At 56.8% G+C, this 14613-nt stretch overlaps 1 protein-coding gene across 1 annotated transcript in view; it reads left to right on the top strand.

The window, feature by feature from the left end:
• Nucleotides 1-1051: 1051 nt before the first annotated feature.
• The window catches only part of LOC146813673 (transmembrane protein 151B-like), a 93037-nt gene continuing 79475 nt past the window's right edge, over nt 1052-14613 (top strand). Inside the window, exon 1 of the mRNA XM_085610170.1 lies at nt 1052-5526. Within this exon, the coding sequence (XP_085466296.1) occupies nt 5443-5526 (84 nt within the window). The 5' untranslated portion in view covers nt 1052-5442. The remainder of the gene's footprint in view (nt 5527-14613) is intronic.

Here is a 14613-nt window from a genome sequence, read left to right on the forward strand (position 1 = left end):
TGGACAGAACACACAGCCTTGCACAGACACAGCACATTCACAGATGTACAGCACACACAGCCCTGCACAGACGCAGCACACTCACAGATGGAGAGTACACAGCCCTGCAAAGACACAGCATGCTTACCGGTGGACAGCACATACAGTCCTGCACAGACCCAGCACGTTCATAGATGGACAGCACACACAGACCTGCACAGACACAGTGCATTCACAGATGGACAGCACACACAGACCTGCACAGGTACAGTGCATTCATAGTTGGACAGCACACACAGACCTGCATAGACACAGCACATTCACAGATGGACAGCACACACAGCCCTGCACACACGAAGCACACTCACAGATGGACAGCACACACAGCCCTGCACAGACACCGCACACTCATAGATGGAAAGCACACAGCCCTGCACAGACACAACACACTCACCAATGGACAGCACACACAGACCTGCATAGACACAGCACATTCACAGATGGACAGCACAGACTGCCCTGCACCGACACAGCACATTTACAGATGGACAGCACACACAGCCCTGCACACACAAAGCACACACACAGATGGACAGCACACACAACCCTGCACAGACACCGCACACTCATAGATGGAAAGCACACAGCCCTGTACAGACATAGCCCACTTACAGATGGAAAACATACAGCCCTGCACAGACACAACACCCTCGCAGACACACACAGGTCGCACCGCTGGTGCCTCCCCTGGGCCCCTTGTTTGCCCAGGGGGTGTGAGCGGGGCGGGGAGACGGGCTGCCCCTGCCCTGCAGGCAGCGTTCCTCCCAGAAGCCTCACAGCTCTTCGAGGCGCGCAGAGTCGGTGTGAAGATTTATGGTGTGCGAGCGGTGGGTGTGAAGGAGAGTGTGTGTGTGAAGGGGGGTGCAGTTTAACACATCCAGGCTGTGACAAGGAGGCAGCAGGCAGCACCAGCTTCAAGGTCACGCGCCTTTCCCCAGGAGGGGCGGGGGGGGGGGGGAGCTTCCCTGCTCCTCCTCTCTCTCCTCCTCCCTTACTCTTCCCTCTTCTCCTTTCCTCCGCCTCCCTCTTCTCTCCTCCTCTTCTTCCCGCTCCACCTGCCCCTCCTCCTCATCACAGACCTGCCCCTCCCCTCCCCACGGACCCCTGCTTTCCCTCCCTGTCGCACCTGCACTGCTTCCCCCTAGGGTTCCCCTAAACCCCTGCTCCCCGGTGCCCCCTGCCTTGCCCGCTCCCTCCCGTCTCCCCTTTTTTCTCTCCTTCGCCTCTGTTGCTTTCACCCCTTTTATTTTCCGCCTCCACCATCTGCTGCTTCGCCTTTGTTTACAGCGGCCGCCACCTCCTAGCATCCTCAGGGCTCCCATGCACCTGGGAGCCGTGTTGCCACCTTCATCCCACATTGTGTGCGCCCTAGAGACACACCTGGGCGTCCTCCGGACCGCAGCATCTCTGTGAGCATCGTACAGCATCCGCTGACTCGCTTCTGGGTACCATTGCCTTAGCAACCCCGTGTCGGCATCTCCAGCCTCCGACAGCATCCCCAGGCCTCAGCTTTCCGTGTGTGCCTCTGGAGCGCAGCACCTGCCAGCATCCATCAGGAGCCTCAGACATCAGGATCCTGTGGGTACCACTGGTGCGCAACATCCCCCAGCATCCGTCAAGAGCCTCAGACATCAGCCTCCTGTGGGTACCACTGGAGCGGAGCATCCCCCAACCACAGACAAAAGCCTCAGACATCAGCCTCCTGTGGGTACCACTGGTGCGCAGTATCCCCCAGCATCCGTCAGGAGCCTCAGACATCAGCCCCCTGTGGGTACCACTGGTGCGCAGCATCCCCTAGGCTCCGTCAGGAGCCTCAGACATCAGCCTTCTGTGGGTACCACTGGTGCGCAGCATCCCCTAGCCTCCGACAACAGCCTCAGACATCAGCCTCCTGTGGGTACAACTGGTGCGCAGCATCCCCTAGCCTCCGACAACAGCCTCAGACATCAGCATCCTGTGGTACCACTGGAGCGCAGCATCCCCTAGTCTACGTCAGGAACCTCAGACATTAGACTCCTGTGGGTACCACTGAAGCGCAGCATCACACAGCCTTGGAAAGGAGCCACAGACATCAGCATCCTGTGGGTACCACTGGTGCGCAGCCTCCCACAGACTCCGGCAGTAGCCTCAGAAATCAGTATCCTGTGGGTGCCACTGGTGCGCAGCATCTCCTAGGCTCCGACAGCTGCCTCAGACATCAGCCTCCTGTGGGTACCACTGGAGCGCAGCAAATCCCAGCCTCCGACTCCAGCCTCAGTATTCGGTGGGTACCACTGGAGTTCAGAATCCCCCACCCTCCGACACCAGCCTCAGTATCCTGTGGGTACCACTGGAGCGGAGCATCCCCCAGCCTCCGACTCCAGCCTCAGTATTCGGTGGGTACCACTGGAGTTCAGAATCCCCCAGCCTCCGACACCAGCCTCAGTATCCTGTGGGTACCACTGGAGCGGAGCATCCCCCAGCCTCCGACTCCAGCCTCAGTATCCTGTGGGTACCACTGGAGCGGAGCATCCCCCAGCCTCCGACAGCAGCCGCAGACATCAGCATCCATTGGGTACCACTAGAGCGCAGCATCCCTTAGCGTCCGACAGCAGCCTCAGACATAAGCATCCATCGGGTACCTCTAGAGCGCAGCATCCTACAGCCTCCGTCAGCAGCCTCAGTATCCTGTGGGTATCACTGGAGCGCAGCATCCTACAGCCTCCGACAGCAGCCTCAGTATCCTGTGGGTACCACTGGAGCGCAGCATCCTACAGCCTCCGACAGCAGCCTCAGTATCCTGTGGGTACCACTGGAGTGCAGAATCCCACAGCATCCCAAAGCACCCTCAGAACCAGGCACCTCCAGCCTCCTTTTAGCAGCATCCTACAACGAAAACAGTATCCTCAGACCAAGACCCAATCTATGGGCACAGCTGGAGCCCAGCACCGTCGGCTTCCCCGTGTCAACACTGTCCGTATTCCCATCTCTAGGCCAGTCCTATAGGTACCACTGGAGCGCAGCACCCTCAGCTCCCTTTATCAGCATCCCGCGGGTACCACTGGAGCGCGGTATCACACAGCCTCCCACAGAAGACCCGGGCTCCTGTGGGTACCACTGGAGTGCAACACCGTCAGCCTCCTTTTATCAGCATCCTGTTTGTACCACTGGAGCGCAGCACCCTCCGTCTCCTTTATCAGCATCCTGCGGGTACCACTGGAGCGCAGCATCATCAACCTCCTTTATCTGCATCCTGCGGGTACCACTGGAGCGCAGCACCATCAGCCTCCTTTTATCAGCATCCTGCGGGTACCACTGGAACTCAGACCGGCCATCCTCCCCTACAGAATCCTGAGACCCATCCTGTGGACTCCGCGGACTCACGGCGCCCTCATCAGCCAGTCTCCGCATCATCTCATCTCCTCGCCCCAAGAATTCACTCTGTGGGTACCACTGGAGCTCAGTACAAGTGCAGCTGTCTGGCAGCATCGTATGGGTACCACTGGATTTCAGCACAAGATCAGCTGTCTGTCAGCATCCCGTGGGTACCACAGGAGCTCAGCACATCCGCAGCTGTCTATCAGCATCGTGTGGGTACCACTGGAGTTCAGCACAAGTGCAGCTGTCTGTCAACATCGTGTGTGTACCAGTGAAGCTCAGCACATCTGCAGCTGTCTGTGACCATCCCGTGGGTACCACTGGAGCTCAGCACAAGTGCAGCTGTCTGTGAGCATCCCGTGGGTACCACTGGATTTCAGCACAAGAGCTTCTGTTTGTCAGCATCCCGTGGGTACCACTGGATTTCAGCACAAGAGCAGCTGTCTGTGAGCATCCCGTGGGTACCACTGGAGCTCAGCACAAGTGCAGCTGTCTGTGAGCATCCCGTGGGTACCACTGGATTTCAGCACAAGAGCATCTGTTTGTCAGCATCCCGTGGGTACCACATGAGCTCAGCACATCCGCAGCTGTCTGTCAGCATCCCGTGGGTACCAGTGGAGCTCAGCACACCCGCAGCTGTCTGTCAGCATTATCCAGTATCCGCAGCATCCCCAGTCACGTCTGAGGGTATCAGTGGGACTCAGCAGATCAAGCATCTTTCTGTCAGCATCCTGAGCTCAACCTGACCTGAGCATCCCCCGCCTCGCCTCCACCACCAAGGCGTCCCGTCAGCAACTTCAGCCCGTCTCAACCACTTGTCAACATTTCCACCCTTCCCTTGCCTCTGCTTCCATCCTCCAGTCATAAACCACAGCCTCTCTCTGCCTCCAGGGCCCCTTGTCAGCGACGTCAGCCTGATCTCAATTCCACAACCTCCAGACAGCATGTCCGGCCCCCTTGCGAACCAGAGCCTCCTGTCAGCAACTCGAACCTCTCCCCAAACCCCAACACCGCCTGCCAGCATCTCCAACCTGCCAGCCTAGGCTCGTGGCAGACTCCTTAGCCACGCCCTCCCGTGACCCCCTGACAGGTCCCCAGCTTCCCGTGACCTCCTGACAGACTCCTTAGCCGCCCCCTTCTGTGACCTCCTGACAGGCTCCTTAGCCGCTCATCCCCTCCCGTGACCCCCTGACAGGCTCCTTAGCCGCCCCCCCCCCCTCCCGTGACCCCCTGACAGGTCCCCAGCTTCCCGTGACCTCCTGACAGCTTCCTTGCATTCCTTGGCCTCATTTCATGCACTCCTATCTTTACCACCGGAGGGGCCCCCTGACCTCCCATGACGTCCTGACATAGGCTTACTTTCATGCACCCCAGCGTCTCTTGACCTCCGGAGAGCCCCCCTAGCCTCTATGAGAGCCTCCCTAGCCTCTCTTGACCTCCTGAGAGCCCCCCTATCCTCTCTTGACCTCATGAGAGCCCCCTAACCTCTCTTGACCTCCGGAGAGCCCCCTAACCTCTCTTGACCTCCTGAGAGCCCCCCTATCCTCTCTTGACCTCCTGAGAGCCCCCATAGTCTCTCTTGACCTCCTGAGAGCACCCTAGCCTCTCTTGACCCCTCTTGACCTCCTGAGAGCCCCCTATCCTCTCTAGACCTCCTGAGAGCCCCCCTATCCTCTCTAGACCTCCTGAGAGCCCCCCCTATCTTCTCTTGACCTCCTGAGAGCCCCCTAACCTCTCTCGACGTCCTGGCTGGCCCCTTAGCCCCCCCGGCCTCCTGTTATCCTAACCCCCCAGCCTGCCTTGCCCCCGTGTCAGCCTCTACCCTCCCTCCACCTGCTACCTCAGTGTCACCTCTGGCCCTCAGCCTCCCCAGGGAACCTCTCCTCGACCCCTCCATCACTGAGGGTCTTGGGCTCTGCCCCCCTGCCTCGGCTCCCCTCCCTTCCCGGTGGAGCTGGAGCCCCCCCTGCAACCCCCGTCGGAGGATGCCCGGGGTCACCCGGAGCTGGGGAGACGACGGTCCGGGGGGGCCTCTGCCCCGACGCCATGTCACCCCCGGCCTCGGCGGCCAGTGAGAGCAGCAGCGCCTCGGTGCCCCGGGGGGAGGAGGAGGAGAGCGTCCGGGAGGAGGTGAGTGAGGGCAAGGGAGGGAAAGAGGGAGGTGGGGAGGAAAGCAGGGAGGTGAGGGACTCGGGTTGGGGGGCAGTCAGGTGAGGGACTCGGGTGGGGGGCAGTCAGGTGAGTGTGGGCAAGGGATATGACGAGTGAGGCGAGTGAGGACTCTGGAGGGAGAGAGGGAGATGGGGGATCAGGGAGGTGAGGGCCTGGGTGGCGTATGGGGGCAGTGAGGTGAGTGAGGGCAAGTGAGAGGACGAGGTAGGTAGGGTGAGTGAGGGCACTGGAGGGACAGAGGGCGATGGGGGCGGGGGCAGCGAAGTGAGTGAGGGCCTTGGAGGGAGAGAGGGAGATGGGGTGGGGGCAGCGAGGTGAGTGAGGGCCCTGGAGGGAGAGAGGGAGATGGCAGAACCAGTGAGGTGAGTGAGGGCAAGGGAGAGGACGAGGGATGTGAGTGAGGACTCTGGAGGGAGAGAGGGAGATGGGGGATCAGGGAGGTGAGGGCCTGGGTGGTGTTGGGGGGGCAGTGAGGTGAGTGAGGGCAAGTGAGAGGACGAGGGAGGTAGGGTGAGTGAGGGCACTAGAGGGACAGAGGGCGATGGGGGTGGGGGCAGCGAGGTGAGTGAGGGCACTGGAGGGAGAGAGGGAGATGGGGGAACCAGTGAGGTGAGTGAGGGCCCTGGAGGGAGAGAGGGAGATGGGGGAACCAGTGAGGTGAGTGAGGGCCCTGGAGGGAGAGAGGGAGATGGGGGAACCAGTGAGGTGAGTGAGGGCCCTGAAGGGTGAGAGGGAGGGGGGCCAGGGAGGTGAGTGAGGGCCCTGGAGGGTGAGGGAGATGGAGCCAGTGAGGTGAGTGAGGGCCCTGAAGGGTGAGAGGGAGGGGGGGCCAGGGAGGTGAGGTGCTCGCAGTGGGGGCAGTGAGAAGAGTCAGGTGGGAAGGAATCAGTGCGTGGCAAGGAGAGGGCAGTGGCGGTGTCTGAGGTGGGGGAAGGCGGGGCTGAAGGAGCTTTGGCAGGTGAGGGCTGGGAGAGCACGAGGAAGGAAGGGATTGAGATGGACGGGAGACAGAGGAGGGGTGTGTAGATACTGGTACCAGGTGAGGGAATGAGATGAAGGACTCACTCACCCCAGAGAGACCCTAAAGAGAGATCTAGTGCACATGAAGAGGACCCCGCACAGTGCACGTCATCTGGAGGCAGTGTTTCCATTAACAAACCACGGCATTCTGGGACTTGTAGTCAGGGCACAGTTGAGGGTACACATGGGTAGAGGGCGTCTACCCACTTTTTCACAGGGTGGACGCTGTCCGTGTCCATGTGGTAAATTTGTTTGGTGTATTCTTCAGACACCGCACACGTTCAGCAGTGCCTGCACCATGTCTGCTTTCGTTCCTTGCGGATTTGTATAGCACACTAATCACCCGAGAGGGTCTCCAGGCGCTTGGGCAGGTGTGTAGGTGTGTGATCCCCAGGATCTAGGTCTTTAGTTCCTTGCAGAACTCAAGAAGGGAGGAGTAGGCTGTGATGTGTCGAGGGAGGTCGCTCCATGTCTCAGGTGCGAGGTAAGAGAATGAGCGACCTCCAGTTTTGCTTTTGCGTATGATGGGAGTGTGTGGGAGTGGGATTGAGGCAGAGTGTAGGTGTCTGTTGGGTTGGGGAAGATGTATGCTGCTCCTCAGGTATTCTGGTCCTGTGTTGTGTAGGGCTTTGTATGTGTGCGTGAGAAGCTTGAATTGGCCATGCTTGTGAATGGGGAGCCAGTGAAGTTTCCTGGGGTGCGATGTGATGTGGGTGCCGCCTGGGAGGGCGGGTATGAGTCTTGTGGCGGTGTTCTGGATGGTCTGGAGTCTGTGTAGGAGTTGTTTGGAGGTTCCAGCGTAGAGAGTGTTGCCACGTGACGGCCCATCTGGCGCTCAGAGGCAACCATTCGAAGATCTTTAGCAGCATGAGTAGGATATGGAAGCAGGAGGGCACAGTGCGTTGACTTGAGCCGTCATGTCGAGCTTCTCATCTAAGAATGATCCCTAGATTTCTTGTGGGGTCTGTGGGTGTGGGTGCTGGTCCTAGCTGCGACGGCCACCAGATGGAATCCCATGGGGAGGTGTTGTTGCTGAAGACCAGTACTTACGTCTTGTCGGAGTTGAGGGTGCAGGCAGTCGGTTCATATCTAGTCTCTTACTATGGTCGTGCAGTTGGTGAAGTCGGTTCTGGCGGTGTTTGGCTTGTCTGTCAGGGAGAGGATGAGTTGAGTTTCATCGGCATAGGACATGATGGTGATGTCTTAAGATCGGATGATATTGGCAGCGGTGTCATGTATATGTTGAAAGGTGTGGGGCTGAAGGACAATCTCTGTGGGACTCCACACATCGGTTTCTTGGTCTCTGATGTGAAGGTTGTCAGCCTGACCCTTTTGTTGGAAGGAACAGATCCATTTGAGTGTGGATCCTTGTATGCCAGTCTCGTGGAGTCTTCTGATGAGGGTGTTGAGGGATACAGTGACGAAGGCCGCAGAGAGGTCGAGCAGGATGAGGGCTGATGTTTCTCCTCGGTCCAGGATGTCTTGAATGTTGCCGGTGGTAGTGGTGCGTGCTGTTTTGGTGCTGTGGTTCTTTCTGAATACTGAGTGTGTGTTGTCTAGAAGATGGTGACGTTTGAGGTGGGTTTTGAGTTGATGGTCTTCTCAATTATGTTTGCTGGATAGCGGAGCAGGGAGATGGGTCCGAAGTTGCTCAGTTGATTCGGGTCAGCTTTGGGCTTCTTGAGGAGGTTGGTGATTTCTGCATGATGGAGGTGTTGATGATGTGGGTCAGGGCGGTGCTGATAGGTGATGTTCCTAGTTTGCAGATGTGGTGGTGGCATGGGTCCCTTGGGGCCCCTGAGTGGGTGATCCCCATGATTGCCATTGTGTCGTTTCTGGTGAGGGCTGTCCATTGGGCCCAGGTGGCCATCTTGGTTGGTTGTGGGTAGGTTAGCAATGAGTTCTTTGGGGTTGGGTTGGTGTGCGAAGTTGCTGTAGATGTTTGTGATTTTGCTGTGGAAGAAGTTGGATAGGTTGTCGCAGAGTTGTTCGGAGGCAGCCCTGTTGTTGACGGTGGCTGAGGGCGAGGTGAAATCCTTGATGATCGAGATCTCGTTGCAGCTGTTGGCGCCTCCTTTGATGCGGTCCACTGGTGCTTTTTATTACTTGTTGTCTCTAATGTGCTGGTGATGGCGTCTGAGTGCAGCCTTGTAGGTCGTTCTAGCTCTTACAGTGTGGCCTGGTGCCTCAGAGGTCTTCTGTGTACCACATCCACCCCTAAGGAGTGAGGGGGACAGCAAAAGTAGGTGGGGGAGACGTGAGGAGCAAGAGGTGTGATGGGGCAGAAAGATGGGCGGAGAGTGTTTCAGAGCAGTCAGGGTGTGGTAAGAGGGCGAGGGATGAGGCAGAAGGGGTGTGGAGATGAAAACTTAAACATGGTTTAACTACAGGGAGACACAGTGCACTGTGGGGCAATGAGTCCTTGAGTTTACTGCAGAGACAGATGGCATCCTAAAGCTAGATTTTTGTTATCAGTGAAGACGAAGGCTGAGTTTATCATTGGGGCAAACGTAGCACTGACAGGATTCCCCTGCAGGGGGCGCTGCATCTTCATATTCACTTTACTGTGCGAAGATGAAACTTTGAGGCTGTTTACAATTCGGAAGACTGCTTTATTGCTAGTGGAGATGGAGCCTAGAATGATTTCTTTAATCGTTTTTATAGCATTTAACAAATTAACAAATCTCCCAGGTCATACAGCAGAGTCCCACAGTGTGGCATAACATCAGGAGTTGACGTGTCAATCAAGCATGTCTATTCTGCTTTTACTGGGCTGTGCCTAGTCAGGGTGCTGCCATGGGGAGCGAATTCGTGTGTGCAGTTCAGCTGTAGCAGGTGGCTGATGTCAGGGCCTGGCAGTGGGTGTAATGTCTCAAACTTCGTAAACTTGGGGGCGACAATAGAAAGGGGGGGGGGGGGTTGAGGAAGAGGGGTGGGGCATAGCAGCAGGCGGGTAGACTGCTGTTTGCAGCAGCGCTATGAGGCAGGTTGGTGTGCCTGTGTTCCAACGACGCTAGGGTGCCCCAGCGTGGCGGTGGGGCGTTCTCGAGGCTATCTAGAGGGGTGTCCCCTCCCCCACCGAGCTGTCTAGAGCGGAAGGTCAGATCAGCCCACTGTGGGGATAGGTCTACGTTTAGGGTGCCGGACCTCCTCGGAGCGTAGTGCAGCCTCCTCCGCCGCACCCCATGTGCCAGCGCCCCTCCAGGCTTCAACGGGCGGGGGGCGTGGGCAGCGCCAGTGTAGTGTGATGGTGCGTGTGGCCAGCAGTAGTTCCAGGATGGCGAATCTCGACTGCACCTTGTAATGTTTTCGCCTCTTGAAGAGACCGAGGGAGCAGGCCTCCCGGCCCCGGCAGCGATATCTGGCAGTCCGGTGGCTGCCCAGAGTCTGTTCTGCACTGCCTGCCAGTGTGCCTGAAGGGATGGCCATGTCCACATCATGGGCATGAGCTGGCCTCTGCTGAGTGGCAGTACGGACACCCGAACGGTGTATCCGGGAAGCGGCCGCGCTGTTCGGGTGTAAGGCATGCTCTGTGTAAGATGAAGAACTGTATGTTCTTGAAGCACGCGATGGGAGACCTCCTGAGGGATTCGAGGGCATCCTTTCTCGTGCAGAGCCCAAGTTCCGAATTCTTCCATCTAATGCGGAGGGGCAGAAGGGAGGTGGCCCTCAAGTGTCGTGTCGCCCTGTATAGCCAGGTGATGAGAGGACGTCCTGGTCCCATGGTCAAGAGGGCACGCAGGACCGGATGCCACTGCCACCTGTAATAGCCACGCAGCAATGGGGTGGGAGCCCAGCAGGGGCATGTGTCTAAGGGTCGGAATGGTCAAGGGGCCCGTTTCTGCATGGCTTCCCCCAGGTAGTGCCCAGCTGTCGTTGTGCTGCTAGGAAATATGCTTCGAAGGATGGCGCCCCGAGACCTCCCCGATCGGTGTACAGCTCAAATTTAGATAGAGCCACTCAGCGGCAGCCTGGACCCCAGACCAGCCCAATGAGGAGGGTGACCAGCTCCTTGAAGATGGACCGGGGAAGGACCACCGGAAGGTTTGAAAAGTGGTAGTGCAGGCGAGGAAGCACCACCATTTTCACCAGAGGTATCCTGCCTATGGGGGCAAAGGCAATGTGGCCCAGAAACGCCTCTGAATGCGGACTCCCGCCAGAGCGCTGCAGGGGTTCCCTTCATAGAGATCAGCAGTGGAGTGATCGAGGCGAACCCCCAGGTAGAGAGGAGCTTGAGGCTGCCAATGGAGACCAGAGGCGTCGAGGCTTGTTTCTCACGGAACCTGTTCAGGATGAAGTGGGCAGATAATGGACTTTTGCCAGTTCACCCGAAGTCCCTCAACGGCGTATTCCGGATGGATGTCAGATCCGTTTTGATATCCCAAATGTAAAGGAGTAGGTCATCGGAATATAAGGACACCACATGTGTCCGATCAGATAATGGCATGCCCCACTCCTGGCCCTCCCTCCGAAGATGGACAGCTAGGGGCTCCATCGCGAGCGCGAACAGGAGGGGGGACAAGGGACACCCCTGCCATGTCCCTTGATGGATCGGGAATGAGGCCGAGATCAGGCAGCCGAGTGGCACCCAGGAGAATGGATCTGAATGTAGTAATTTAGCGTAGGCCAAAAGCAGTGGTTCCACCCCTAGATGCGACAGCACTGTAAACACGTATTGCCAAGTCAGTGTATCAAACGCCTTCTCTAGGTCTAAGATGAGGCAAGCCGCCTAAGGAAACCTATCGCTCACAGCGTCCTGTCTGTGGAGGAGGCGGCATAAGTTCTGTGAGGTGCTACGACCGGGGACAAATCCGTTCTGATCGGAGTGTACCCTACCCAGACTCAGCGGACCGTATCGAGCCACAAGTGATTTGCCCTGTATTTTATAGTCGGCACCAAGTATGGCTAGGCCTTTAAGAGGCAAGTTGCGTGGGATCTCCATCGGGTTTCAGGATGGAGACCAAAAGGGATTCACGTAGGGAGTGTGGGAGCATGCCTCCCTCCACTGACGCCGCGTACATGGCCGCCAGCCTGGGAGAAAGAAGGTTCCACGATGTATGGTAATATTCCAGGGGCAACCCATCCAACCCAGGGGTTTTGCCGCGGGCCAGGTCACTGATCGCTTGTTTGATCTCTGAGACTGAAATGTCTTCATCCGAGGCTGCCCTAGCAACAGTGGTGATACGGGAAAGCGCACTACCTGGCAGAAAGTCACTCACAGAGGCGTCGCCTGGGCCCCGTGGAGCGCTATGTAGTGCCGCATAGTAGTCATGGAAGGCTCGCAGGATGTCCTCCTAGGCGCAGAGAATGTCACGCTGGCTCGATATCAACTCCATACTAGGCGGAAAGTTTGCGTCTTGCCACGCGAGCCAAGCCAGTACACTGCCTGGTTGATTCCCTTCTCGATGCATCTCTGCTACATAAGTGGCAAATTTGTAGTGACGTAGATCCACCAACAGGGACGCATGGATCAGCCATGCTTCTGCCTATTGCAGGTTAAGGGCTGTGCCCTTGTCCGCCGCCTTGCTCAGGTCCCCCATCATGTCTTTGGCCACTGCGATGCTACATTTGAGGGTTTTGTGGACGTCCACAATCTGGTGTATACAGGCTCCTCGGACCACCACAATAAAAGCGTCCCATTCTAGCATTCTGGAGGATACCGTATTATGGTTCTCCGCAAAGCACTGCCTGATGCAGGTTTCCTGATCAGCTCAAAACACCTTCTGCGGAGATTCTAGTGCTCGGTCACATTCTTTCTCGTGCAGAGCCCGTCCGAATTCTTCCTCCCTTTTAAGGCAGAGGCGGAGAAGGGAGGTGGCCGTCAAGTCTTGCGTGGCCCTGTATAGCCAGATGACGTCCTGGTCCCATGCTCAAGAGGGCATGCAGGACCGGATGCGTCTCTGGCTCCCCATCCACAAGATCCCAGATGGAGCCACAGGTATATATGGGAGTTGGGGGTAGGGTAGTGGTCCATTGTAAATCCAAGACGAGGCAATCATGGTCAGAAACGACCCTGCCCAAATAGTCTGCGTGCTGGAGGAGGGGGAACAGCGGTGGGGAGCCAAGGAAGCGATCTACTCACAAAAACAGATTGTGTGGGGCTGAGTGGGAGGTGTATAACCGAAGGTAGGGGGCGCACGTGCCACATGTCTGTGAGGGACCAATGTTGTGTCCAGGTGCGAAAGTGTTCCGCTCGGGCATGCAGGGCCGGACTGGCCGTAGCGGGCACCGGGCAATTCCCCGGCGCGCCACACAGGTGGGGGCTGGTCTTGGGCCCCTAGGGGCCGTTTTTGTTACAGGGCCATTTTTGCAGCATAGCTGCAAAATCGTCCCTGTAACAAAATCGGACGAAAACCAGCCCTGGCAAAGAGCTCGGCGGCACCCCCAAGCCCCCCCCCTGAGCAATTTGTCAGGGCCGGTTTTGGTTCCCAGTCTGGCCCTACGGGCTTGTGGGGGGGGGATTGGGCAGGAAGACAAAGCCTTGAGGACGAGTTTATTAAACGGGACGATGAAGCCCTGACTGTAGGAAGGTAGGATCTGACTGCATGGTTACTTCCACTTTTTACCTTGCCGCGGCCAGGGTGACTGCCTCCGGAATCTGGGGATCACGGTTCGATCGCCAGCGGCAGATTAGCCCAGCACCATGTGACTCTGGGCAGTCGCTTGCTTAATCTTCCCGAGGGCCCCCAGCGCCTAGAGACCCTTACGGGGGATTGTTTGCGCTTTACAAATGTGGATTATTATTATTATTATTATTATTTCTGGTGTTTTGCTGGTTTTTGACTAGTCTGACTGGGATCCTGCTAATCCGCACCCCAGTTTATCTGTGTTCTCCCTAAATTGGTTGTTTATGTACTTTGGTACAACTCCAGCTTGGATACTGAGCTACCCTTATCAGTCCCTAGTATATGGTACACATGTACCCAGGGCATAGGTACCCCAGAGGCCTCCCATGGGCTGAAGCATGCATTATGCCACCCCTTAGAGGCCACGCAAAATGGAACCTCAGGTCTGCTACTGCAGCCTGTGTAAGATGGTGCTTGCACCACTTACCTTACTTACTATATCTATATGTCACTACACCTAAAACTTTATGTCACCCCTATAGCAGGCCTTAACAATCCTGAAGACAGGGTGCCGGGCTTTATGTGAGAGGGTGCTCCTGCATGAGCAGGGCCCCTCTGCAGCCCTTGGAGACCATTCTCCTGGGTTGTCTGTGACACCGCCAGACATATTGGTAGAGGTGCATTATAACCTCGCGGTAAATGCTATCTACCGCCACGAAGTATGTCGTGTTTGGTGTCAAACCCCTTGGAATCATACCTCCACACCAGTAACTGGCATGGGAAGTATGATTCCTCCCCTCAGAACCGAGGTTCTGGGGGTTCCTAAGTCTACCAGTACCAACTTTCTCGAGCCTTACAGCACAAAATGGATGCTGCTAGCCACAGACACGAGTCTGCCCTCCTGCTGCTGAGCCAAGCTCGAGCAGGGGAAGGCACCACAATAGGCATCCTGTTACAGGGAGGTGTTACCCCCTTCCAGACAGGATTGAGGGACATATTTACAAGGCGGCGCTAGAAAATTATCGCTGCTTTTGCGGCCGTTTTCGGACGAAAAGCAGAGATAATTTTATCGCCTAATTAGCAAGGTCACGCTGACGCGTGAAAGCTTGCATTAGCGCGCAAAATCTTAATGCCCATCTTTGCATCTCTAATGAGATGCAAAGTGGGCGTTCCTAACCTGACATGACAGGAGAAATGTCGCTAAGCGACATTTCTCCTATCATCAAGCCCCACGCTATGAAGCATAGCGGCAAGGAAAGTAGCGATAACCCCTGTTATCGCTACTTTCCTTACACCTGCTTCAGGACTGACTTAGCCATGATATCCTATGGAAGGTGGATATCATGGCTAAGTTTGTGAGTCCCTATCAACAAGCTAACGCCACATTTTGTGAGATTATCGCTGGGTTTCCAGCGATAATCTCACGCTAGGCAGTTAGCGCTAGGATTTTTATCGGTTT

This window comes from Triturus cristatus, chromosome 6, assembly GCF_964204655.1.
Source record: "Triturus cristatus chromosome 6, aTriCri1.1, whole genome shotgun sequence".
In the NCBI taxonomy this organism is placed as follows: domain Eukaryota; kingdom Metazoa; phylum Chordata; class Amphibia; order Caudata; family Salamandridae; genus Triturus; species Triturus cristatus.